This window comes from Platalea leucorodia (genome assembly GCF_965183815.1).
Source record: "Platalea leucorodia genome assembly, chromosome: 4".
NCBI lineage: Eukaryota > Metazoa > Chordata > Aves > Pelecaniformes > Threskiornithidae > Platalea > Platalea leucorodia.
Window position 1 is genome coordinate 50,360,977 of NC_138826.1, and position 27,126 is coordinate 50,388,102.

General features: G+C 39.3%; 1 protein-coding gene across 1 annotated transcript in view; it reads right to left on the reverse strand.

Annotated features, from left to right (window-relative positions):
* Positions 1–27,126, reverse strand: part of LOC309590106 (rho GTPase-activating protein 8-like) — a gene marked incomplete at its 5' end in the record, with an annotated part of 56,450 nt that overhangs the window by 11,101 nt on the left and 18,223 nt on the right. The window contains 4 exons of the mRNA XM_082311070.1: positions 10,800–10,873; positions 20,567–20,677; positions 21,813–21,911; positions 25,708–25,794. Coding sequence (XP_082167196.1) covers positions 10,800–10,873; positions 20,567–20,677; positions 21,813–21,911; positions 25,708–25,794 — 371 coding nt within the window. The remainder of the gene's footprint in view (positions 1–10,799; positions 10,874–20,566; positions 20,678–21,812; positions 21,912–25,707; positions 25,795–27,126) is intronic.

A 27,126-nucleotide genomic window follows, 5' to 3' on the forward strand; every position in this document is an offset into this window, starting at 1 on the left:
TCACTGTCTTGTTTTTCTCTATAGGTTCAGTTGAAAACAGAAGAGAGGGAGAAGGTTTGGGAAGAAAGCCCCTTGATACACTAATTTTTTGGAAATAAAGTCCTTGAGAATAGAATGTAGGATCAAATCATGTTTCAGCATTGCCTACAGCACTTTCTTTAACGTGTCTCATAGAAATACTACCACTTTTCCTTAAGGTGTCTTGCCAACTACCATTTTTCTTTAACGGTAGCTTTCAATTGCACCTAATGACATAGAAGCGGGAGATTTAGACTTACTAGGCTGCTTCTGTACCCACTCTCGCTGAGCGCATCTGCAAACTGAGCCCCAAACCATGCCTGTAAATCTACTGAAGAAAATTTTCATAGATGTGTTTCAGAGACTTGTGCAAAGAACCCCAAGCTCTACTTGAAAGTGCTCCGCTGACTAGATTTAGAGGCTTAGCTGGAGTTTAGCCGAATACAGCTCCTTGTTACTTTCTAAGCACTTATGCCCTTGCCTGTTAAATTCCAGGTTGAATATTAAAACTTTAGCCCATGCACTCAGTTCTGGAAGGAGCATGACATCTCAAACTACAATATCTAAAAAGGACACGTGTGGTTACTAAAGGGACCAAATGGAAAATAATTATGATCTATTCGACCACTTGCTTTATTCCCGACCAGGTCATGTTTCAGTTGAATAAAGTTACGGCAAATGGCATCACTGTAGTAAAACTGTTCCATTAGATTTATAGCGCAACCTGTCTAAAGACATGGTTTTGGAAGTGGCAGCTGTGAACAGCTAGCTCATCAAGGCATTGCCTTCAGCAAACAAGAAATACAATAATTTCCTGAGAATTTGTAGAATATTATGCTGGCTGTCAGTGGACTAGAGGTTTTCTGTAGAAACAAGTCTTTCAGAAAATGGACATCATAAACGCTTGCAATTTGGTTTGCAGGAATTGGTTTAATAGTTAATGCTTTAATCTGATGTGAATCTCACTGTATAAACTACAATGTAATAAATATCAATTTTTAACATGTTTATGCCTTTATTGGCTAAGCTTTCAAGAGTCTAATTAAAGACATTAATCTGTAGCGTAGACAGGAGCTGTACTTGTCTGGCCCTGCATCCCATCAATGTTACTGTAACGGCACATAACGCTAACCTCTTGCTGGATGTGTTTTTTGGAGGTCTGAGGGGGAAAAAGCAACTTTTATCCTCATCTGCAGAAATGTGGAATACGGGCGATATCTGTGCTTCTTCCAGAATTCATTTTCCAGGTCAGCTGAAACTGAATCAATATACAGCAATTTGTTTTTGGTGGCAATTTTGGTGGCAATTTTGGTGGCAACAAGCCAACTACCAAAGCAGGTATCTCCAATCCTTCTTATATTTGTGGGCAACCTATTCAAATGACGTGACACTAATTAAATGTAGGTTAGTGCAATTGTTAGGAAAAAAGAAAATGCTATATTCTCCTTCTAAAGTAAAAGAACCGCAACAGCAAAAGAGCCACATCTTTTTTGCATAAAAGATGCTCAGACCAGAAAATAATATATTATAGCAATTTTTAAATAAAGCATGGGTCATAACTTCAGCCTACTGGTAAACAGAAATATGAGTCAACAGCAATTACGCTATGGAAGGGGGGAAATGATGAGCCTGGGTACAGAGACAGCCCTTTTGCAGTGTATTTTTCTGACTTCTGTGATGCATACGAACTGAGCAGGATACTTTTTTTAGAAGTCTGTAAGTCTACTAATTGCTCTCAGTGCTGCTTCTGTTTAGGCAGGGCAAGGGAAAGCTACCCGAAAACATGATTTGAATGATGGTGTTTCACATGTCAGATCACCTGAACAGCATTATCCTGTGCCCCCAACTGGGGTCTCATAATAAGGGATGGGAAGGAGGAAAGGGACCTGAAGCCTCTCGTTGGTTATTCCACTGTGATGGATAAATACACAGCCTTATACACAGTCAAGAACTACTTTCTCCAAACCTGTCTTTTCGTTTTCAGACACTAGGCGTAAAAAAAAAAAAACAGTTCTTGGAACTACCATAATTAAGCTAACACAAGGTGTCCACACTAAAATAAAATTAATCACTTTGTCTTCATTTTGCAGACAAAATATGTGCCAGAGCCACCAGAGCTACGGGATGAGGAAACAAAATTGGCTGAAGACAATCCTGGTCATTGCAGCTCAAAGCATTGATTTTTGTCCTTTTAAAAAAATAATTTTGAAGTAGCCTATTTAATTTTTGTTAGTAGTGCTCTTCAATCAAATCCCGTTTACAGCATGACTCATGTCAGCTGTCTTTTTAAAGAGAAATATTTTTTTGTGTGTACAAGTTGAACTATTTTGCCATTAATAGCATGGGTAACACAGTCCATAGAGAATACCAACCCTGGAGCAGGAGTGCTTGCCAGAATACTGCTAGGGGTTGACAGACACGAGCAGCTAGCCTGGGCTCTCCAGTTCTGATAAACACACAGCTGCATGTCACTCACATATTCTATCAATGCTGCAGAGCCTCTGCTGAGATAACTCACCACAAGCTGCTCCCTGCCCCTCACCAAAAAAGGTAGATAGACAGATAGAGAGATCAGTGGACTTTTGCTACCTTGCACTAAACTCTCCAGACCAAAGAGAGTGACATTTTATTTTAAATATTAAGAGCTATACAGAAAAACATAGTATGTGATGTGAAGGAGCCATCTGTATTCAATGAAAAGTGGTTCTGCGATTGAGAACTTAACTGAGTAATTATTTAAATGTCAGTAATCATAAATGAAAACAGGCAGGCACTTCATTCCACATTGAAATAAGATGGCTTTTACCACAGCAGACAAAATTTCACAGTGCAATGACACAACTGTGTCACACTCCGAATTAATAAACTGTTGCTAAAAATACTTAACCTTCTTCTACCCCCCCGATCAGTTGTCCCACAGGAAAGACACAGAAAATCAAAACTGATACAGATAAATTAAAGCAACACATGCTGTCACATTGCTGCAAACTTGTCAAAGAGAAAGAGATGAGAAAATTACATTCTTTTTCTTTCAATCATCCTTGATTTGAGGGTTGCTGGCATCAAAAACCTTTGTTAATTTTGCTATTTCTCTTCTGAAAGCAGACACGAGTGAGCATCTGAATTCCTTCTGTCCCAAATTGAGTTTGGAAATGTTTCTTTTGACTGGGGTCGTGCCAAGTCTCAGGAAGTGTCCATCCTGATTTGGAAGCGGTTTTCATTCTCATTAATACAACTGATTTAGACATCTTCTTGCAGATTACCTAATTCTAGTAAGGTTCCTTTTTAAAAAGTAGAGCTAATTTATTTCTAATACGAGGACCGATGAGTTTATAGCGTATTTTAATTGTCCATCTTCAATGCCCAAAGTGGTAGCAATTATGAATTTTTAGGCTTAAGACAAATTCGAGACTTTTTTTTTAAAGCTATAACACAGTACAAGTTTGAGGAGGAGATTGCACAGCCTTCCTTTCCCTTGTACTCTGTGAAATGAATACAGAACAAGTGAGCGTGATGTCTGCAGTTTGTAAAGATGATTTGCACTGCAAGAAGGTACGCAGCAGATCAAGGGCAGAGGGGGAGAGAAGGGACAGTTCCAGCCCTACTGAAAAGCTGAGCAGCAGCAGCAAGGATGTGCATCCACCACAGAACCCAAAGCGTATTTGTGTCCTTGCAGTTTTGAACAGCATAGTCTCCAGCCTTTGGATTTATGAATGAATATTCTCAGTTTATGCTTGGCACCTCTTAACATAGTTTATTTACAATGCCTGAGCACCAAAAACACAAACTGTGCTTATTACAAGGTTCATTTTTATTTGATGGCACACGAACCAGTCTTGGGATTTATCTCATCTCCATGAACCCTAGGTAAAAACAAAAGAGCCAAGAACTCAGAAACATTCACATGGCCAATGTCAAGCTTTCCCAGTGTTGCATTTTTAAAAGATATTTGATTGATCACAAGAAGCGGAGGCCAGGAGGCAAACTCGCTAAGCTGCAGCAATCCAAATATATTCAGAATGCATAACCATCCATCTCTACCCATTCTGACTATCACCACCAGGATGTATTCATTCACATTAAAAAATGGAACCCAAACTTTCTCCATCAGCAAGATTTGTTGTGTTTCATGGAGGGGACGAGGAGGAAAGATTAATCACTGTTTACCACTGCTTCTGCTATTGAACAGATAAAGGACAGCTTTAGTTGTCACTATAATCATACCACAGAACATTTACTACTTTATCATTAAACTTCTATAGCATGGTTATTACCATTTCATTTAGAAGTCTTAGTCATCGTCCAGGACTCTCCTGTGGTACCACGAGACAACATCGAACAAAACCTTTGTGCTGCAAAGCACTTCCAGTCAACAAAAGAGATGAGGGAAGAGAGAAAGACTCGGCAGTGGGGCCTACTGCGAGATAATTTTGCTATAGGGGACAGTTATCTTTTCTGCTTTATAATTCTGTAGTGTGGTTCCTTCACTGTGAGTTTATTGTTCCATCACTTCTAAGCTGCTGCTGATCTCACATGGTCTCTTTAGTAATCAGTTCTCTATGCCATTTTTTTATAGCTGTTTCCTTATATGGCCATTCTATAGAACGCAAATGTTACCAAATTTTGGAAATTTTAGTAATAACATCAGCAGGTTAGCTTTGGTTTTAAATTGTTTAAACCATGGACAAGCATGTCGTTTATACCTTTGGTGATATTCTCTAAAATGTAAAATATATTAACAATAATAATCCTACCTATGTATTTCAAATTGGTATTTTGCATAAGACTAATACAAATGGCAGTGTATTAATAGTTGAGATAGGCTTGAGCAACATTCCTGCCCTTTGTAACCTATTTGACATCTTCATGCAGGTCCGAACAGTGCAGTTTATACCCACCATAATGAATCAAATAAAAATCCCCTTAAAAGCTGTTGCCTGACCTCCAGATGTTGGGGGGTTTGCAAACAAAATATGGATTTTGCCATGCAGTTTTATTTTTAGCGTGTATCAGTTAGTGCACTCAAACTGCAAGTCAAAGTTTAAAAACTAAGAGAGCATGGTGAATTGTACTAATACTGACCTAAACAAACACCAAAACCACCAGCCACACACCACCTAGCTTTTAATTTATCACGATACTTTATATCCAGTCTGCAACCTGCTTTTCTAGGAAAAAAGACATGTAAGCAAAAGACACGAAAGGGAACTTCTGCTGTGACATCTTATTAGACTTCAAAAAGCAGAAGTGTATTTCTGAATCCTAACGCCTACGACAGATAAAATTGCCTCGGAGGCTGGGCAGCGCTGAAGCGAGCGGGCCCCTCTCTGCAGTGCCGGGTCGGTGTGGGCAGCACCAGCAGCTTCAGCCACGTGCACAACCCCGTCCCTGAGCGTTACAGAAGCCATACACACAAAGAGGCATCCTCCATAGCACGGCATTCCTTACATCCTTGGTTACCAAAATGGTCGGTTAGAAGTGACAGCCGCCATTTACAGTCTCACTCCAGCACAAAATAGGTTGCTGAGGACACGTGGGGACATATTAACCAGAGAAAGAAAATTACTACCCTGTGGCATAAGCTGGGCTTTTTGGAGAAAAGGGCCTGTGAGCAAAGCATCAAGATCATTACAGCCAAAGGAATGACACCAGGTTAGAAACACTTAAGAATTGTTCTGACAAGAGAGTGAATATTTAATTAAGCAAGGTAATTTCTCACAGCATGGTAGAGATAAGGTAGTACACACACAAAAAAAATCTTATTTAGTGCAAGTGCAAGTCAAGCCCTGCATTTATAAACTAGACAGATTAACAGGTTGTGGTTTTCAGGCTGAGCATAGAAAAAAAAATGACCTCTGATTTGCTGGTTACAATGAAGATCCAGTCACAGATGTGCTATTTTAAACCTGCCCTTCCTCTTTGGCCTGACTAAATCATCAGTTGGGTTCAGGATGATACCGACACCTTACTTCTGAAATTAAGAGCACCTCTCTGGTTTGGTCCAGAAGACGACCGAACTCTGAGGCTTAGTCTTAATGAGCTGATGGTTTTCTCAGATACTCAGAACTCGTTTTAGGAAACCAATTCTTCCCTGTGAAGGTTAGCAGGAATTGAAATTAAGCATTTTTAAAATTCAGTATTAAAAACTTTAAAAACATTTTTCACTCTAAAGTGGAGCTAGAATGAAAGTGGCGAAATGGCTACTTTCTTTTCCTTTGTTGAAAAAATAACATGAAAATTATTATAGAAATAAACAAACTTAGTTTATTGTGTTTATTGTAATAGTGTCTGAGGCATCAGCCATAATAGATCTCGTTTATATAATACAAACACAGGTAGAGGAATCTCTGCTTGTGGTAGATTCTTTAGTCTCTGTTCAGGTAGTGGGTGACTTACTAACTGGATCCAGTGAGAGTCATTTTGGTCAGAAACAGCTATCTAAATATGCAGTCGGACAAATATATGAGGCAGAAACCCGCACTCACTGTCATAACACTGATTTGGCTGTTGGGGATGAGGACATGCTTGCTGCTGTCAGAGCCCACTCAATAACTCGGTACAAGACGGGGAGTTTTGGCTCATTTGTACAGATGAGGATGCCTCCACACTGGTAAGAACACTTCTGCCAACAGTGTTGTCTGAAACTCAGGCAGAAAATTTAAACATCAGGGAAGAAAAATGTGACATGAAGCAATCTGTCAAAGGGACTGGAGTCATTAAGATGAAAAAGGCTGGGTGAACTTTAGAGACTGAAAGTTTCCTTAGCCTGGCAGCATACTATTGCAGGCTGGTGCCTAGTTCGAATACCACCACAGATCCTGCATCAGATCTGTTCAAGAAATAAGAGCCTGAGCAGTACAGAATGGACTTAACAGATGTCAGAGGGTCTCTGATGTTCCACGAACTCTTAACCCTGTTGATGAAGCATGATTTTGCAGAAGCTTTCGTGATCTAAGTCAGAGTTTCAGAAACTGATTTCAGGTACACAGATGTGAAAATATAGCAATGGGAAGAAAGAGTGAAAACACAGCAATCGGAAGAAAGAGTGGAAATACTGCACCTAGGGTGAATAACAAAACCCACTCCCTGCTAATTCTGCGAGGCTGGAAACTATGCCAAAATCAAATGGAATAGGGTAACGACAGTGAATTTTTGTCACTTCCGGAAGATGAACTGCAGCTCTCGCTGTGCTCACGGCCACGTCTGGAGTGCAAAGAACGCTGCCAGTCAGCCTCCCAGGGCTGTCAGCATGGGATCCGACACTCGCTGAAGCTGATGGCAGAATTGAGATATTCCAAATTTAGAGAAAGAGTTAAAATCATAGCAGACAGCAGGTACAACAGATACCTGCACACTTATAATCAAGTGCAAAAAAATGCATGTCTATCACCTACTGCTTAACAGCCTTGGCATGGCAGGTGCTTGGCTTTCAAGCATCCGCTGGCTGAGAATGTCAGAAAACACTCTACCTGACAAGCCATCTCTCCTTAGAAATCTGGTTTGTGGAGATCTCCTTATGATCGGGAGCATGACAGCTCTGAGCAAACCTGGGCTTGGCTGGAAAATATCAACGCTGACAGAGCCCATGCCCTTCCTTCCTGGGGGCACAGAAGAACAGGGAGCTGGCGAAAAAATGAGATAGTCCGGCTAGCAAGTACATGGCTGGACTACGTATCAGTGGCCAGCATTACCATGCCACTGACTTGCAGAGATGCATAAAGTAGGACAATGGCTTTGTTCAGAAGTATCATCACATTTCCTCAGAGACTATCCTTTACAAACTGTGCTGATACTGCACTGAACAGATGAGTTTTTAGCCAAAAAAAAAAGATGAAGTTTGGAGAAAACCCAAGGATGATTACTGCTTTCAGAATAACAAACATTTCATCTAGGAGAAATTCTGCAATGACAAGGTTGAGCCAACCCTTTCTTTTATCACAACCATGAGAGCTAAAACTTGCTTATTTTCCCTGTACTGTGCAGTTGGCATTGCTGCTTCAGAAAACTGTGGGTATCTGAGCTAGACTCAGCAATCGGTGAGAGGGAAGAGTATGGGACTGGTGCAATAGGGATGAGACAAAACACCCGGAAAGAACAAAAGCAAGACACGGAGGAGGTTTTGTGTCAGATCAGTGCAAGAATTACTAGTTACTAGTCACCAGCACAATATAATGATGGCCATAAACCTCCCGTGTCTTTAAAATCTTTAAATAGGTCAAGGAAGTGCCAGATATGCAAAGCCCTCCTCCCAAGCACGGCCAAAAGTTTAAATCAATTAACATTTTAGTGACTAAATTTTCACTCCATTTCTAAATAATAACAGCTGTGAGAAGTAATGATGTTAGTGCACATTCATCCTCATTTTAGCTCTCTTGACTCCTGTGATTAGTGAGGAAGAGGTATTTGCCTAGTAAGATAAGCTAAATATATGTAAGGATGATTGTTTCACAACAATTTAAAACACGAAAAAGTCTGGCTTTCATCTGCAGATGGGGCATGCACTGATACACTACACAAGCTCTAATTATCCACTTACAATTATGATTACAGGGATTGTCTCAAGCTGCCAGTCACTTGCCTTCAACATTCTTAGTAGTGCATTATTTACATTCCCTGTATCCAACCATAATATTTCATACAAGCTACACCTGCAAAGTTTTCATCATTAGCACCAGCCTGGAAACAGCACATCCAAACAGCTTTATGGGCTTGAGTGGAAATTTTGAATTTGGACCAAGAGGCCTTCAATAAAGTCTATTAGGAACTCTTAGTCTACTGCAGATCAGTAGATACCTTTAATAGCAGAACTGGCCCCGCTCCAGTACTTGGCCTTAGCGGCTGCAGGTATTTTGAAGATAAATCAGCAATTTCAAGAGGCAAGGAGGTAGCTGTTCTGTACACAAGCGTCCCTATGGATGCTACGCTCCACTGCTTGCAAACTGTAAGCAGGTATCCACTGCAGCAGATCTCTCTCTCATTCTGCTATGCTTTTCATTAATCAGCTTCACTCAAGGTATGAAACCCAAACAAAAATAATATTTAATGTTCTTATTTACCATGGGGTAAGCTAAAATACGAAGGAGCATAGCCTAGCAATGAGGGCAAGACACTACGTGTCTTGTCTGTCCTCATTTAAATCAGTGTGATCCTGCACTGATTTAAATGAAGCCAGAATTTCTCTTGAGAATCAGCAATAGAGCTGAGAAGCAACATTTTTCTTGCCCCTCCACCACCTTCGTCTTCACAAATGTGAAGCCTATGCAGTACAATTTTTAAGAAGTTTGAAATTTCTCACTTAGGGTTCAAATAAACTCAAACTCAGACCAAACTCTAATGGCAATAGTTAAAATGAACCGAGATCAATGATGCATAGTATTTTAATACTGAAAGCAAAATTTACCTTGTTCAGAATGACAGCTCAAGGATGCAAATTAAGAATTGGGAATATTGTGGGATATAGGTTTTGGGTGAACCTGTCTACAGAAGAATATAATTTATTCAAAATTTATATTTTATATTATTTGTGTGCTGTCAATATAAATAGCTCTTTAAACGAGGAAAATCTCAGATAAAACAAATTTAACAGCAATATAGAGATCTAAGCCTGGTTTTTGCCTTAATAAAAATCATGCTGATCCTCAAAATTTGTTCAAACATTAACCAAATTTAACGGCATTTTAAACACCAGTGATATTTCCTTTTTTTTTTCCCTTTAAATAACTGAACCAAACACATTTTAATTTTCTTCGCTTGACACGCCTATTAAAAATTCACACCCTTCTTTCAGGGATCTTAGGAATCATTCCCAGTTCTACCACTGTGTAATGTTGTGCCAGTCACATAAGTGTGCTATGCTCTGTTTCTGTTCCGTCACCTGTAAGATAAATGTACCTAGGCTATAGATTTAGTACTGTAAGATTTAGCAAACATTTGTGAGACTCTGAGGCCTTGGAGCACAAACGGCTATGGAAATGTTGCTGTGATTGCCTTAAAAATCAGGGATCAAAATGTAAAATCACATTACACTGAGAAAAGGAATTTCAAGACTGCAGCCTTATCTCCAACCTTCTCCCTGCATGCAGCTTTGTCCCTATGTAGGGAATACAGGGCACTTACCCTACAGATAGCACCTGATATTTGGTCCTTTATGTTGGCCAGGTATGCACTGGGGAGCTCAGTGGTATAGCCAGCGGTTCAAAGTCTACCCTCTTTTTGCCCTGTACCTGACGGCAATATAGGGAACTCAGATTTGGATGCTCCCATTTTAAATATGGGTGTTTGTAATATGTATGTCTATATAATGTAACTATAGCTGTGAACTGCAGTCAAAGGGTCTGTAAATGCCAGTAAAAATATTTTGTGAAGAGAGGACTTCAGCTTTACTCCTGCCAAACATAGTTTTTCAATGAGTCTTTATGGCCACTAGTTCTATAAAAACAGAACTTCTCATTGACTTTTACTGGGAGTTCTACTTAAAACCAACAATATGATATGGGTTGATGATGTGTATTTCAAGACATCTTCTCTCATTTGCTATTCCCCAATTAATCCTAAGGGCAAAAAGGTTTTGTTTTTTTTTCATAGTGGGACAATAATCTGTTAATAAGTATTCCCTATCCATCAAAGCTCTCAAGGCAGTGCCCAATTGTCACTCAAGCTTTCAGGATATAATCATATCCTGTGTAGCTGTAAACTTTGCAGAATCAGGCCCTGAGTGTTATATAGTTTCATACTATTGTCCTTGTTCTGAAAGACACATCCTCTTTTGACACAAAACTCACCTTTTCTTTTTAGGTAGGATACAGTTTCCTTCATTACTGGGGGGATTAGTTCGCCTTTATTTTTGTCCTTGATACTGTTAGGAAAAAAAAAAAGAAAAAGTAACAGCCTTTAAATGGCATTTATAGACAAAGAGTCAGAACTAAGACAGAACAGTCTCAGCAAAAACCTGAGAGATATCTGAGAGCGTATGTTAAATTCCACAAATTAAGGAGTCTGCACCAAACACAAGAGTCCTCCACAACTCTAACAGGTGCTGAACGAGCCATTGAAACAACTGACTTGGACTTCTATTCAAAGAGCCGTTCCTAAACACTTTCTTCTTGCTAGAGAAGCTGTGCAACTACAATGGCGCCGAGTGATAAATAAGTGCTATTTACTGTACTGAAGGGGAGTCAAAGACAGAGCAGCAGAACAGTGTTCCAGGCTAACTTTGCCCCTACTCAAGATTGTTTTTGCTCTAGTTTTGTTCCCCTCGCTTGCCATGCCCCAGCAGGGCTGCATTTAACCATGACGCAGCGATGGCAGTGGTGGTGGCTCCGCTTGGATTTGGTGGGACGCCGTTGGTGGAACGGGCTTTCAAGGCAGCTTAGAGGCTGGCGAGGAAGGAGTTTGCAGCGAATGCTTCATAACAAGTCTTGATCAAGGGATGCTGCAAGTTTAGGAGCCTTTTATCATGCAGATTTTTCTTTGTCATTTGTCTCTCTTTAAGCCACAGTATGTGTATAATTAAAAGGATATTGTACTATTTATTTTGAAGGCAAAGTGATGCAGTGAGATTATCAACGCTTTGAATGATTCCCATGAAATGAGATTTCTTTCTCTTTCATGAGTGAACAGTTGAGGAAAAAAATCGAACATAGCATTTTCTTGACCTAGACAGCGCAGAAAATTCTGCAATTATCTTCCTTATTTAAAAAAAAAGTCTCTGGCAGTTTAAAAAGTATAGCAAAAGAGACGGTCAGTATCTGCTGAGTATTCTGCTACATTTTTATAGTAATCAACAACAAAATAAAGGATCAACCGCAGATTTTAAAGTAGACTTAATAATAATAATTTATGTGTGCAATTTCATATTTGATATTTAAAAGGTGACCAGCTTTACTGACAAACTCCAAAGCACCAGCACAAAACAGCACAGAGGTCTGTGACTGTATCATGAGAGGCTGCAAATGCTGCAGCTCATCCACAGAAAATGCAAGATATTTATACAACATGTAACATAGCCTTAACCTAGTGCTGCTAGCTGAGATTGCACCTGCAGAGGAGAATGGTTCGTAGAGTCTTTTCCAAGTACTGTGATTTCTTCTCTTTCTGTCTAGGCTTGCTTATTACTTTATTAATATAAAACAACTGATAATAACTGAAGTGTATTTGATACAACTTCTGTAACACCATTGCATGGAATGAGCAATTAGGCATTATACTTTGTGTTTAAACTACATATAAAAACTACTTTAAAATCATGGAGGGGTATGGAAATTGTCAAATCCTCCCCTCTGCATATTTGTTTTCCCTATGCCTATGAAGGGAGTTAGAAGAGGTTATGTAGACTGGTTAATTTTGGACCTCCAAGCTTAAGGAGGTTGGTCATCCCCAGCTTCACATATGGGGGCGGTGGGGGTGTTCCTCCAACGGGAAGACGCAGAGCAGGATCCTGACTTGGGTACTGAATCACCCTGTGGTTTTGCTTCTCATAAACTGACAGGGGAATATATTTCATGCTATTCAGTCATTCAGCCATCGAACATTTTGATCTCGTTCATCACTCCAGGGACACAATGCTGAGCCACCAGCGCCATTTCTCCCAGTTACAGTTTTGTCGCCCACCCAGTCCTACTCTTCCTCTTTCCTGTTTTTCCTCTTTCATATTTTGTGTCTCACTTCCCCGAGTGCTACATAAACCAATACAACTTGTTACATGATTGCAACAAACTTGTTAATCCAGCTCCCAGAGCTCCTTCTACTATTTCAAATACCTAGACCATCCTGCTGTTTGAAAGGAAATAAATCGTTCCTTCAGCTGCAGAACTAATGAAGCTGATCTGATACGGATTTGTATCCTGTGTTCTACCTGTTTCTTCATCACAGTAATCCGAGATCATTTCTTTATGTCTCCTATAACCTCACTTCCCTTACACAGCATTTTCATTTCCTCCCCCCTTTACCGTGTATTTCCTCATGAGGTAAGGAGTAGCTCATAATTAATCACCATCTAAACACTAACCGGTGCGCCAGCAGACCAATTCTCCTTCCAGTCAATGATTTTTAAAAGCTTGTAGTATTTGTGAGAGCTCCACTCCTCTGTCAAATTTAGTTGACATAAGCCCATAGCTCTTCTGTGAACTTAACTAAAAATCAATCCATTGAACAAATTTTTCCTGCTCTTTTTCAACAAAGTATCCATACAAGAACCTGAAGTGTATAAAATGCACTACTCCTCCGTCTGTGGGTTAATACTACTTTGTGGACACTGCTGTATCTATATCTAACAGGAACTGTTTAGGAAAAGCGAATTCTCCTTGATGTAAGCAGACATAAGGATTTTGATAAAAAATATAGCCAAGTTTCACAAAATCACGTTCACAACATGATAATTTTAGACATTTGACCAAATAAATTCTACAATGTATGCAATGCACTTGCAGAAAGAAAGACTAACGGCAAGGAACGAGTTTAATTCAGATAATCCTAAAGCACGATCTTTTATACGTTAGTAATTCTCATCATTTGCTGCTGCTCGCAAGTATGATCTTTAGATGAAATGATACAACTTCTTGTCCTTACACACTGGCAAGGCACCATTAATTTCAATATGAAACAGTACTGGACTTGCTGGACTAATCATTCTCTGCAGTATCATAAGAACATGATAATGGCCAGAAGAAAGATTTATGACCTGACTTGTAAGACCAAGTCCAACCTCAATCTTCCCCATTATTACAGACATCTTATGTGAGCTAAACCAGAGGCCGTAAGTGCTTCATGAAAAAAGCTCACTAACTAGAAAACGCCATGGCTTGAAATGCTACCAGGACCAAGTTTATGACCTAGTCCTCAGAGCAGCATCCTTTTCTTACCCACAGTGACAATCAGGTACCTCCGTAAAATATCTCTCCTAGCAGCAAAATCCTCTCAGCCCCTTTCAGGATATGTATCCCGTCACTCCTAGTCTCTCCTGCTCCTTCCAGCTTCAACAATCTTACAGTAGTTTCACGCATGCTGGTGACACTGTGGAGCAGAAGGTCAGTGTTAGTGTTACAACCACGCAGTGCTCTCAGACCAGCTCCGAGACCCAGGTTCTTCTCCCCTTCCCCCTGCCTTCCACCTAGACCATGAAGAGGAAAAATTAATAAGTAACTTTGCTTCAGTACCATGAGCTCTTATACCAGCCCCTGCAAAAGTTGGCCACAGCAAAGGGAACAGAGCCACGCAAACACAGAACACGTGAACCCCCTTCCCTGCTCTGAAAGGCAGCTTCTGTATGTGAATTATTTTCTCTCGCAGCAGATCAGTGTTGTATAACAACAACCCTGCTGCAACAACATAGAACAAAACAGGCAGTGACTGTGCAGCTCCATTAATAAATTAGCCTTGCTAATAAACCACACAAGGAAGGAAGTTGTAGGGGTTCTTTGCACAGCATGCAAAGTTGAAATCCCCAGTGAAATGACATCCCCCGGTAAGGGACTAAACAAGAAAAGGGGCTGGGAGATGAGGTCAGCACTAAGGTCAGTGTTCGGGATACAGCGAGGAAAAGCCTGCAGCAAATTAAGGTCAGGGAAAAAAAAACAACCCACATTTATTTTAGCCTTTCTGATAGGGGAGTTATAACACATTCCTTGTGCGTGAAATAATTTTGTTTCGTGTATTCAGGTCAGTACCCTAAACATTTAGGGCAACTGCTATTAAAATTAGTCGAAAGCCTAATTCACTTAAATGGGAACATCATCAAGACTTTAATTTGCTTGGAAGCTGTTACATCTTTATTATTGACAATTTAAGCTCGTGGAACCCATTCTCAGTCTCTCTGAAGTTGCACTGATTGTTTTTGCTTTCTTACAGCTGCTCACTCCAGAGGCACCAAATAGCAACCCAGCAGCTTTTTATAAATGTTTTCTAATTATTATTGTTACCCATAAATGTGTTTCCCATTTCAGTGTATAAATAGGAAACTGATTATTTACAGCACTTGCTCCTGCTGAGCACTAGTTTATCTGTCAGAGAGGTGAGACAAATAACTGGGCTATAATTTGTAATAATAAAACCTACACATCATTTTTCTTTTTCTAGGAAAAAAGATACAGTTTCTGCACTTCTACTATTTTCTACAGGATTCCTGTTTCCCTCGAAGGAAAGGTTCCATTCCCAGTACAATGAGAGAGGTCCTCAAGATAAATGGTATTTTAAAATAGAGTAGGATATTCACTGAAAGTCACATGCAAAGGATTGTTCTGTGTTTGCAACACTGGGGAAAGCTGGGATGCATATTTTCATGGCATTTCACAATGTGGGACGTAGCATTCAGTTTACTGGACCTAAGGTGACAGAAAATAATAGGGACATTACTTCAGCTAATGTAAATCAGACCGGCTCAGAGGTCAACGAAATTACACCTCTATCCTTCTTTGTGGATCCTGTCAAGTAATCTGCATTTTTCTTGCCTTGTTCAGGATGGTGTGATGAGCAGCTGTGCTTTATGATGGACAATGCAAACCGACATTGGAGATGAGGCACTACTACGGGCAATTTGAAATGAGAGATCTCTTTCTGCTTAAGAGACGAGCACAACAGAGCATTTCAGTGCACAGTGTAGTTTTCTGTAAGTGATTCACAGATCTGAATCGTAGTGCAGCAACGTGTCAGATTCAAGAGGGATCTCTTCTGGTAAACACAGTAGCCAGGAAGGATGAGTACGCCTCACTATAGGATATATGATTAGTTACTGCAACGCGTTATATACCCAATGACTCATTTCTAGACAGTGGACAGTTATCACGAAAGGCCTTTACACATTGTTCTGAAGTGTCATTAAGTATTCTTGGCTGATAATCTTTCTCTCTCTCTCTGCTTTTCCTCTCCTTTTCATTTTTTCCCTGCTGAGACATGCTGAGATTTGGTTTAGAATGCATTCTTCCTCCCCGGTCACGCATGCACAGCATGCGCAAGCGGAAAGATTATGACCAAAAGGAAAGCACCCTGAAATGTTTATGATAACAATTCAACAAACAAAAGCTGTGCAGTTGTGGCAATTTTGTGCATTTTCTCTGCCTCCCCTCCCCATCCATAGCAATAGATAGAAGAACAAAACATTTCCTCTCTTCCCACAAAAGATCTTTAATTTTAGATTTTAGAACCAATCAGAGAAAACAGAACAATGTCAATAGCTAGTCAAGGTCAACTCTGGGCTCTGTGCTGGAGCTCAGCTGTAGCCTTCCTTGATTACAGAGGCAATCGGGTGCAGCAACAGGGGTTTATAGGAGCTGGCTGAACATACAGCAGAGGACAATGATGCTGCTTGGCCCATATAGTCAACTATTAATTCCTTTAAAGTGTTGCAAATTTAGGAAGCTTCATTTGTGCATTTTAACTAGATTCATCTGATCAACATAAGCAGAGGGTCCCCCAAATTTTTCCTTGCCTTTTTAAACATTAAATCTTTACTAATGGCTTTTAGAATAAAAATCCCATTTTTCACCCTGACATGCAGTGCAAACTAGAGAGGATATATTCTGAATAGCTAATTCCTGCTGCTCTACATTTTGTGTGTGATGGTAGCATTGCTGAAAGAACAGAAAAATACTCTTGCTATATCAACACAATACATGAACATTCTTTGAAATGCCTGGATTTATAAAAGCGATAGCTACTGGTGAGTAACAGAAAGTCATTGCCATAGCACTGTAGTACTCTCCTCTGTCAGTCTCTGATCACTACAAGCTGGGACATTATACCTGAGGAAGTATCGCTGTACACCTGCCCTGTTCTAACACTGCTCCCTGCTAACATCTGCTATTGCCCTCTATTGGAGACGCTGACGTGAGGCTTGATAAAACTTTAAACTAGCTCATTACAGTTGTTATTCTCCTCACTCTATCTGCACATAAGAAGCTTGAATTAGCAAGTTAGAGAAGGACATAATAAACACTAAACATGCAAACTACCCCACCCACTCTGTGCTACGCATTCTTAAGTACCTGTCAAACCTGAGCATGTATTCCCATTAAATTATAACTGAAAAATTAAGTGTGGACAAAACCTCCTCAGGAGGACCGTTCTGTCCGATATCCCCATGAAGATGAACATTAGGTTCAGTTGTGTTATTTTATATTTTCAAGAAAATCACATAGTTTTTAACATGAGTTCAGACCTCTAAAGGTACAATTTGGCAACCAGGCAATCCAGGCTGGGGATCAGAAATGCTATGGAAAGACTGTCATTCAGTAAACTGGACAAATCTGCTCTGTACATGTAGGCATAAATAATTAAATAGGGAGACAGCTAATCTTTTTTGGTCCCCCACACTTTCTTCTAAAGACATCCTATAAGCCAGCTTTGGATGATTTAACTGCCTTTACTAAGCTCATTTATTATTGTTTGAATTAGCGTAGTTTCAGCGGTAACTTCAGGACAACTTGGTACTAGATTCAAGTTCTGGCTGCAAAGACTAAATTATTGAGTCCTCACAGGAGCTCACAATCAGGAAGGTTTTCCACTTCACATCTGTGCCTATCATAAAGTACACACTTAAATCCCAGACACGTAAATGTAAACAAAGCTGGATGGACAATTAAGATGAAGTCAGCTTGGTGTGGGTTTGTTTTTTGCTCCCCACAAAGAGTTTAGGGTGACACTGAGGGATTAAAGACATCAAACGCAGCCATTGTAAATTCAGATTTTGGATCCTGAGTGGATAGGGGTAACGTAAGAAAGAAAAATTTTGAACTAACCTGATAATAAGCCCTTCAGCTCGCTCATAAATTAAACCCAATTCAGTACAGATTACATTTTAAAGAATTATATTCCCAGCTCTCACAGACCTTCCATGATTTTTAAATGCCCAGTTGCCTTATGTCAGTTTGAAAATCCGACTCTACAAGGTTAAAAATGTCTTTGTGAGTTAACAGATTCCTCCAAGATGAGGCACTGGTCCCAGACAGTCATTTATCAGTGTCTAGGTGGAAACTTCCTTCAGCTTCGTTTTGCTGCCCTAACAAAACAGGTTTTTTTCCCCCTGCCTGTTGGACAAAGGTGAGATATTTTGAACCAACGCTTAGAGTCACTTTTTGCTCTTCTAGTTTTTAATTACAGCTCTGGAAAGCATATGTATTAACTAATATAAACTGAGAAAAAAGTTAAATGAGGAAGTCTTACCAGAGGCAGCATTGCCCACTGCCTTTAGGGAGGCAAATTCAAAAGGGTACAGTTTTACCACCTTCCACAGCCAGAAGTCATTGGGATACCATTATCAAACATCTTATCAAAATCGGGCCACCTATGAGGGCTTTGGATAAATCCCATTCACCAACCTTTTACTGACTGAATAAAAATCGTCATCCCAGAAGCACTGAATCTGATGAAACCTCAGGCCTATGGGCCTTATAATTTCTTTTCCTAAACGGAAGACGACGACTCCACAGAGAAACAGTCCTTTATCGACAGCAGCTTTCTCTCAGCAGCATCTCTGACAATACAATTTTTACTAACTTTAATTAAATACACAGCACGCATATTCCCATAAGCCTATACAAAATAAAATCAGGGTCTCCCCATAGCTGTCTTCAGAAAAATGGAAGAGCCTCACCCAGGAGAGGACTTCAAACCTGCCTCTTTGCTAGACAGGTGGGAGGTCACTGCCATTTTGCCATTACAGTCTACAGAAATCATAAAAGGAGAGGGAATTGGCAAAGCAATTAATTCATAAAGACGAAAGTTGATACTTCTTTTTGGTTCAGATTTTAGAAGCTCTCCACACATATCATTCCCTCTCGTCCATTAACTTTACCTTTCTTCACAAACGCAATCTAAATTAAGTCCTTTATTTCTCATTTAGAGGTCATAGGGGATTTGTTTATTTGTGATTTTTATGTGGTGATGCAGCACCGTCTCTTCTGCAACAGGGAGTTTGGACAACGGTGGGCAAACGGAAAAAATATCCCTGTGTATGTCCTTTTCGGACACCCGAGCGCTGTGAACTGCACCCACACATGGAGGGTGTCCATCCGTCAGCGCCTCCATCGCCAGCACTGGAACTCTCTGGGTCAAAAGTGATAGCAATGCCTCGTTTGGTGTTTCTCCATCCACAGATCTTTCACAGAAAAGTGGCTACTTTATAAGCAGCCACCCTTTTTATACTTGGGAAAGCTAAGGCATGCAGCAAGGGCATGGTTTGCTGACAGTAACACAGCTGGAGAGTGGCAGAGCCAGGAAGGGGGGCCACCACACCCTCACCACGTGCAGTCCAGCGAAAGACACTGTTCACTGTTCAGGCACAGTCAGAGAAATAAAATATGACTAGCAGATGTAAGAGTGGCACACAACATGCTGTCTGATCACATAAACCTGCGAGAAGTTCAATAGAGCTGCTTGAGCAGCCAGGCTGGGCTGGGGGCAAGTGAGTGTGTGCCCTGATGCCTGCAAACAGTCCTGGTTTTACTACTGCAGTGGTGGCATAAAACATTTTCCTTCTTAATGACGCAGTGGAGTCCACCTAAAAGATATTAGGGAGTATCTATTCCTCTGAATTAGGCAAGCAAGTTAGCCATGTTTCAAGTGTTAGGGTGAACTCTAAAGAGGTATCATAAAAGTTAATGTCATAGTAGCTCTTACACAATAGATATTGATTGTTCTAATTTCAGGCGTTCCAGAGAGGACTAATGTTTAACATTTAACCAGGGGAAAATTATATTTTATATCTCATTTACAGCTGAATCATTAGAACCAGAAAAGTAGACTGGGGGTGGGAGGAGATTCGACAAATGTCCATGTATCAGACAGCCTAAATTGCCTTTGCTGAATGTGAACAATATTCTTTGGCTGTTTTTGAGAAGGATGCCATAGAAAGACAGTTTTCCATAGCGCTCTGACAGAAATGACTGTGGGTAGGAAGCTAGAAGGTTTTGTGGGTTTTTTTTGTTGTTTTTTTACCAAAATTGAATCTTGCAAGTACTATTGCCATCCCATTCCTTGTGTAAAGTAAATCATTTTTTATACCACATACAGTGCTGTAATCTATGTAAACAGCTGTCAGGGCATTTCTGGAAGAGAGTGATTTTATTCATTTCATAAAACTCTGATCAGAACAATATGTGAGCAACAAAACAACAATATATAAAGGTTCAAGCATCCATTTTAGCTTTATGCAGCCATTTTGGAGCCTGAAGCTTTGTTTTGGCTTTGCTATCCACCATCTAAATATCTCCAAAACACTTTTGTACTGCCAGCATCCACCAGCAACAGATTAGCTCGGGGCTCTGTCATATACGGGCAAATTTCTGCCCACTGGGAGAAAAGTTGTGCAGCCGTGCTAGCACTAACTACCACAAAGATACTGTAAACATAAAGACCAGGCAGGTCACTGGGAGTGAGAGACCTGTCCTGAATTCATAAAACCTATTGTCTAGCCTCATAGTTTCATGGCTTTCAAACGGAATGAGAAACTAAACATATAATAAACAAAATATTTGCAGATGGTCTGTCCAGTGAATCTGCACATTACAGAAGGCTGCAGGGTATAGCAATCTCATATGTTAGAAATCTCATAGCTTACTATTGCAGGCTCACTCCAAATTGCTGGGTAGGTAGAGGTGGCCGTGGTGGAGGAACCTTAACCACAGGTGGCAGTTTTCCCTTCTGTTTCCCCCGAAGATTTTCATCATGTCTGCAAAAATCAAGAAATCATTGATTTTCTGTGCACCACGGCTGACAAACTATATATATGAACAGCTACCAGTATTGCTCATGATGCTGATCTCCTGACAATATTGTATATGCTGCAGGTCTTACAGAACTTGCATTTAATTTAAGCATCAGGGAAATTTTTAAGTAGTATTTGTGGTAGAATACTTAAGCAAGACATAGAAGAGCTCTTTTGCTTCAGCCAATGGAATACAGTAATAAATGTGTCCAAAAAATAGGAATGCACTATAATTTAACAGCAAAATTCAAACCTATTTGCTACTCAAAATACAACTCCCCTTTCTCTGGCAACCATGCAATCCAATTTATAACCTTAGAGCTGTAAGGTATTTTCTGTTATTCCATATTTACACATAAGGGGTGTAAAAACGCACCAGGCATCAATAACAGTCATAATCAAAGCTTCCAGTTACTTTCATTCAGCAGTGACATAAAATCATTTCCTGTCAGTACATCAAAGCATTTCCATGTACAGCGCTGTGTCGAAAAGACTGTTATTGATACTAATACTGGCACTTGACAATCCCAACCCTATGCATTTCTTTTTCTTTTCCTCTCCCGCCCCCTCTCCAATACCCCTCCCTAACACACATACACGCACGATATGAAAGTAATGGATCCGCTAACAATAGACGTACCCATGAAGTTTAAAATCAATCAACACTTTGATGACTGGGAATGCCCTTAGCAAAAGGAAGTCACTTAATCTGTTACCATATGCAAGCAAAGAGGTCAGGATTACATTTTTGCCCATGAACATTACGCAATACTCATAAGCAGTAATGACACATGGATTGGTTTTGCCAGCACACACACAGAAGCTGCAGTTATACTAAGAAAATGTTCCACAACTGAGATGGAGATGTTTCAAATCTGTAGAAAACCATATAGTGTTCTCTCCTCTAAACACCCGACGCACTTCAGCACATCTTTGATGGCAATGCAGCTTTCAGAATTAAATCCAACCAAGCACAAATAGGTAAATTAGACGTTTAATCATTGAAGAAATAGGATTAGATTCTGCTTGGAATACAATGAACAGGATGCAACTCTACCTGAGAAAAGGTGAGACAACGTATTTTAAACTTGCCACGTACCGGATGACTTCTTGAGGGATATTTAGCTGGTCGTATTTAAGATGCTCTCTCAGGTCACTTAAATAGTTCAAGTAGGTGATTTTTTTCCCAAACTTATGGCTAAAAAGAAAAATCACAAAGAAGTATAAAAATCAGCATGGGAGGAACACTTACGAAGGGTTTAGTTTCTATTACAAAAATGTAAGTGCTGATGCAACTCAAAATTAGACTGTAATTGAAGCAGCAGGAGACATAAGATGTATTTCATTTCGTATGATCAAACATATACAGTGCATGCCTGAGAGTCTGATTTGAATAAAAATAACTGACTTCCATCTGAATGTTTTGTGATTTGCATAGATATGAAAAACACTGCTTTAAAAGCCACTGAAAAACAACTTTCACACAGCATTAGAAAGCTCACTAAAAGAACTGTTAACTTTGGAGAAAATGTTACACGGCCAACAGAACAACATGTTTGTGTTATTTAGGTATTCCTCCCTGCCAAAAGACAAAATAATGGGGCTGTAGACACAAACTATAAAGTAGTAAGCAAGAGGCAAAATTTTCAAAGCGTGGATAGTGTATACCCTTGAAGTGCTGGGCCATCAGCTTTACCCGTTTTGAAAAGGACTGGATAGCTTCTAGGAAACATCCTGAATAATAAGGTTTTTCTATGAGTTGCACAAAACAGATTTCCAAATTTGAAGCACCAAGTATCACTAGTTAGGTCTTGAGTTTCAGCCAGAATATATTACTTAGAGGCTGAGATGTTCAAACAAGGTTCAGAGACACATTTATACACATGGTCTGAAATAATTTCATATTTTTCCACAACACAAAATATCTGTCCTGTAAGGTGTTTATGATAAAAAGTGAACGTTGCTGCAACTTACTTTGATAGTAAAATTGGAGAAAAATTCTCTCGCTTCAATGAATTTATCCCTGGATTGTCAAATACACATACACACACTCCCTCTAGTGGGAGATGGTACAAATACAAGTCACTTCAGCATTTCAGAAGCTTTTAATTGAAACGAGCTAAATTTTGCTAACAGGCAAGCGACTTTGGGACACTGATGGGTATCAGTCTGTGCATGTACAACTTCAGAGCTCTTCAGTGTGTCTTTCATCCAAAACAGCCTGCGATTTCAACATGTTACCTAAGCCATGGGCTGGCACAGAATTCTCTGTAACTAATCACCTCCGGTAATACAGGACATGTTACAGAACACGTAAGTTGTAACTAAGTTGTGGACAATTAGGAATTATTGCTGTTCCTTAAAAATGCCACATCACCACCACCACGTAAATGTATATTATTTTGATAACATGTGGGTGGCTTCTGCTAGCTCACACATAGAAATGTGTTCTTCTTACAGGTTTTTTGCAGTCTGGAAAAAAATACATATGACAACACATTATGTTCTTGCTCATCTCTTTTGGGACTGGAAAGGAGATCAATCAACTTCTGGAACTTGAAAAATTTAAAGTATTTACATTTTCTTAAATACTTTCAAATACAAGTATGCTAAAATACTTATTATGTTTGTTCTTCACTCTAACAATTCTGTATTTGTCCACTTCTTAGCAAGCAAATTGTCCGTGTAAAAGTACTTAGGCCAGGTACTAACAGGTACCAAATGTACTAACAGACCTCTGAAAAATAAAAACATGTTTCTTGATAATGAAATTTATTTTACATCTATTGCAAACACTAAAATCTAAAAATGAGTCTGAGCTATAATTCAGCAAAGCTAGGAAACAGAAAGTCCACAGGATTTTTCTCCCTTCCTTTTCTGAACTTTGGTTTAATATTTACACTTAAATAAAAGCATGATCTGCTAAGATAAGATTATTCTAAACTGGGAGGAAAAGGTACTGTGAACAAATTTTAAATTGCACTATTCTAGTAAATTAACAACGTTAAAAAGTTTTAATATTCAATGAGAGTACAATTTAGGCAAATTGTACATGGGCACTTTCACACTTCAGTTTTAAAATTATATCTTATGTTTTCCTTTACTTGACAAACCCAAACTTGAGTCAACCCAAACCACAAATGCATGTAAGCATTTGGTAATTAGACCACTTTAAGCAGTAAAGAGGGTTTTTTCCTAGCTTCAGCTAATTCCTGCCTTCTGGCTTATGGACCTTTTCAGAGTTTACTCATACTTTCAATTATTTTGTCAGTGCCAGCGTACAAATATCTTTGCTTCTGTTGGTCCTGTATTTTAACAACAGAGAGTAGAGTGCTGCTAAATTAGACTCAAAACAAGTATCCAGCTACACATTGGTAAAAGTCGAGCACAAACAAGAACATCCAATGATGAACATGAAAGCAGCGCGTTCAGAAGGTCAAGATGATGATGCACCTAGCATGACAAGCCCTGGTTTGAATTTTCCGTGCTAGATATGAATGCTTAAGCTTATCAGGATCACCCATTTTCACATCCAAAGTAAACAAGAATTTAATTGCCGGTGTATTGTACTGTTCCAAGAAAAAAAGTATTCATCTTATTTACACAGACATAGTAAGATCCAGGAAAAATGAGTATTTGCAACAGGTATCTGTAAACTTTTCCTTAGCAAGAATTGGCAGCTAATTACTACTCTAAGTCAAATAGCACAGCTGTTGTCCGGCTGTGGCTCCACTGAGTGCATTAACATGCACAGACTGAAAATCATCAGTGTCCCAAAACTGCTTGCCTGGAGCTATTCCCAAGGAGCTCTCGGCTGCCTCTGAGAAAGAAGTTGGTTTCACCTGAGTGTTTTCATGTACATCAAGAGTTTTTCTGGTTTTATTGTTGTTTTTTTTTTTTCCTAGAAAGCCCTCCATACCCATCCTACAGCGAATCAGGAACAAAAAAAATCCATGCCCATCCCTGAGATACTACCAGCTACTGGACCTCCTGCTTCTGTCACACTTTTCTCACCATTGGTCTATGTGCTGGATCTCTGGCACTTATTTTACTGCCAGTTAAAACAAAGATCTATAGTCAGCCTTCTTGTTTCAAGAACGGCATATTCTGGGAGGATTTTTAGCTGTAATTACTTTTTTATTTTCACATGCTTCTTACATGTTCTGATCTGTCTAGAAGTCAAACTTCCCCTTTCTAATTAATTAGCTTTCTACCAGTCAGATTTGAATCAATTGCAAGTTATTGTAATGGACATTTTTAGTTGGTTCATTATGGCTTCTCAAGATAAGCTGTTTTCGTCCTTCAGCCCTGAGGATATTCATAACATAATCTGCAAAATGTCAGAATTACTTTGAAAGTGACAGAAGTTCAGGAGCAGAAACTAAGAAAGCCCAACCATCCTAGCACTTAGCCATGTCTGCCCCTTGTTGCCAGTTCCTTGTAGATAGCATCAATTTTTACCATGCAAAGAAAAAGAACGCACCAGTAAAATACATCTACCTTCACCATTATACCCTCCACCGCAAATTCTTATGGGCACTTCAGGGCTTATCCATTAACTTCGAACACACAAGTAGTATCATTCCTATTCATCTCAGCACTTGAGATCAGACTGAAGGTTAACCATTTATTACCTGCTTTACCGTACCATCTAGTAACTCCAGTCACAGACCCAGTTCTATTGTGCTAAGTGCTGTCAAAGAGGACAAAAAAGTCATTCATGGTCCACAGAATAACTATGTTTTAAAGTGATATTTACTTTAACATACCAGTAAAACTACTATGAATTGAGACTCCCTTTTCTTAGAAAGAACTCTACACTATTATTCATACCCAAGCTTAAGCTCTCCTTACTCATTAGTTTAAGACAGTTTAAATGGCTATTGTGCTGTTACCTCACGTATTTTACCTTGAGCCTTTTTAAAAGCAACTTATTAGAGAACAAACCACCCTTAAACTGAACGGGAAAATGTGTTGAATAAACTGCCAAGTACCTTATAAGAGGTTTAAAGATATTCCACAGAATTTTTATGAAGTTGGTTGGATGTACAACATAGAGTGCTTTAAGGTTTTTCTTATACCTAGGAAAAGAAAATGAAATTGTTAGAAGACTTTTGAATATCATAGGCAGTAGAACTGAATAGCTACAACTGAATGGGAGGTATTATTACAGGAACATTATACAGCATTCTTTTCAAACACATTAAAAAGACCTAATTCAGAAGAAACTGAATATAAAATGAAAAAAAAAAAAATTTAAAAAATGGTCAGTTTTGATGATACAATAGTAGGCCAAGATAACACTATTATGTTCCTAACCAATGTCTGCTGTCTCATAAGTTTAATAACAGGGGGACAGAAGGGAAATTAGGCAACTCGAAAAAAAAGTTGAGAAGTGAACGAAGAGTCTATAAAAAATTCTGTGATATGAAAAAACTACTTTCCTTCATCTCCCTTTATTTTCTGCTTACAGGAGTTTCGTGTTAGAGAAAATGCCTAAATTTTCAGATGTAAAACTTACACCTAATCTTTTATTTTTACGACTACTTTTGTCTTGTTTTGCTAGTAATTACTGAAGGTGAAGCCAACTGCATGCTGTTTTATATTGGATGGTCCCCTTTGGATGAAACAAAAACCTTTCTCCATTATAGCATTGCTGAATTCTATCATGTCATATCATGATACATAAACCATAGATTCTAACAGGCTGAAACTGAAATGGAAACCAAGCTACACAAAAAGACTCTGCTCTTATTCAATGTTATTGCAAAATGAAATTGAGAAACGCGTAATGAAATATCCCGCTTTTATATGTAAATTGTTGCTTACTACTTTGCCGAGTTTGCTTCCCAGTAGGGAGCGCCCCTCCCAAGTGTTCACCATTCATTGTTAGAAAAACCATGATCATGGGAAAAGAATGATTGTGAACTCCTAAGAAAAACCTTCTTGTAACAGGCTATGGTAAGAGGGGAAAAAGGGACCAACTCAGCAATTACCACAGTTTTTCCTTTTGGGTTTTAATTGGGCCCATACATCTTTGAATGAAAAAGCTGTTTTCCCAAAGCCACTATCATACACAAGCAAACAACTACCCCTGTGCAATTGGCACCAATGTGGATAAGAACCCAAAATCAACAATAAAAACTTAGAAGCAAAACACCCGAGCTGCTTTAATGAAGTTTCCATTTTAATTTTGTTTTGTACCTTGAAGCAATGGGCATAAGGCATTGCTTCTGTGGAAGTTTATGTACTTCATAGTTTCCTAGATTACAATTAAATGCCCACAAGATTTTACTAAGCCTCTGCTGCAAACCTTCAAAGCAAGATCTATTCTTTTGAAACTATTCCTGTTAAACATTTGCTTTCATGATGCTAGCTAATTACTAATGTCCCTTGTACTCTCTTTTGTTCTT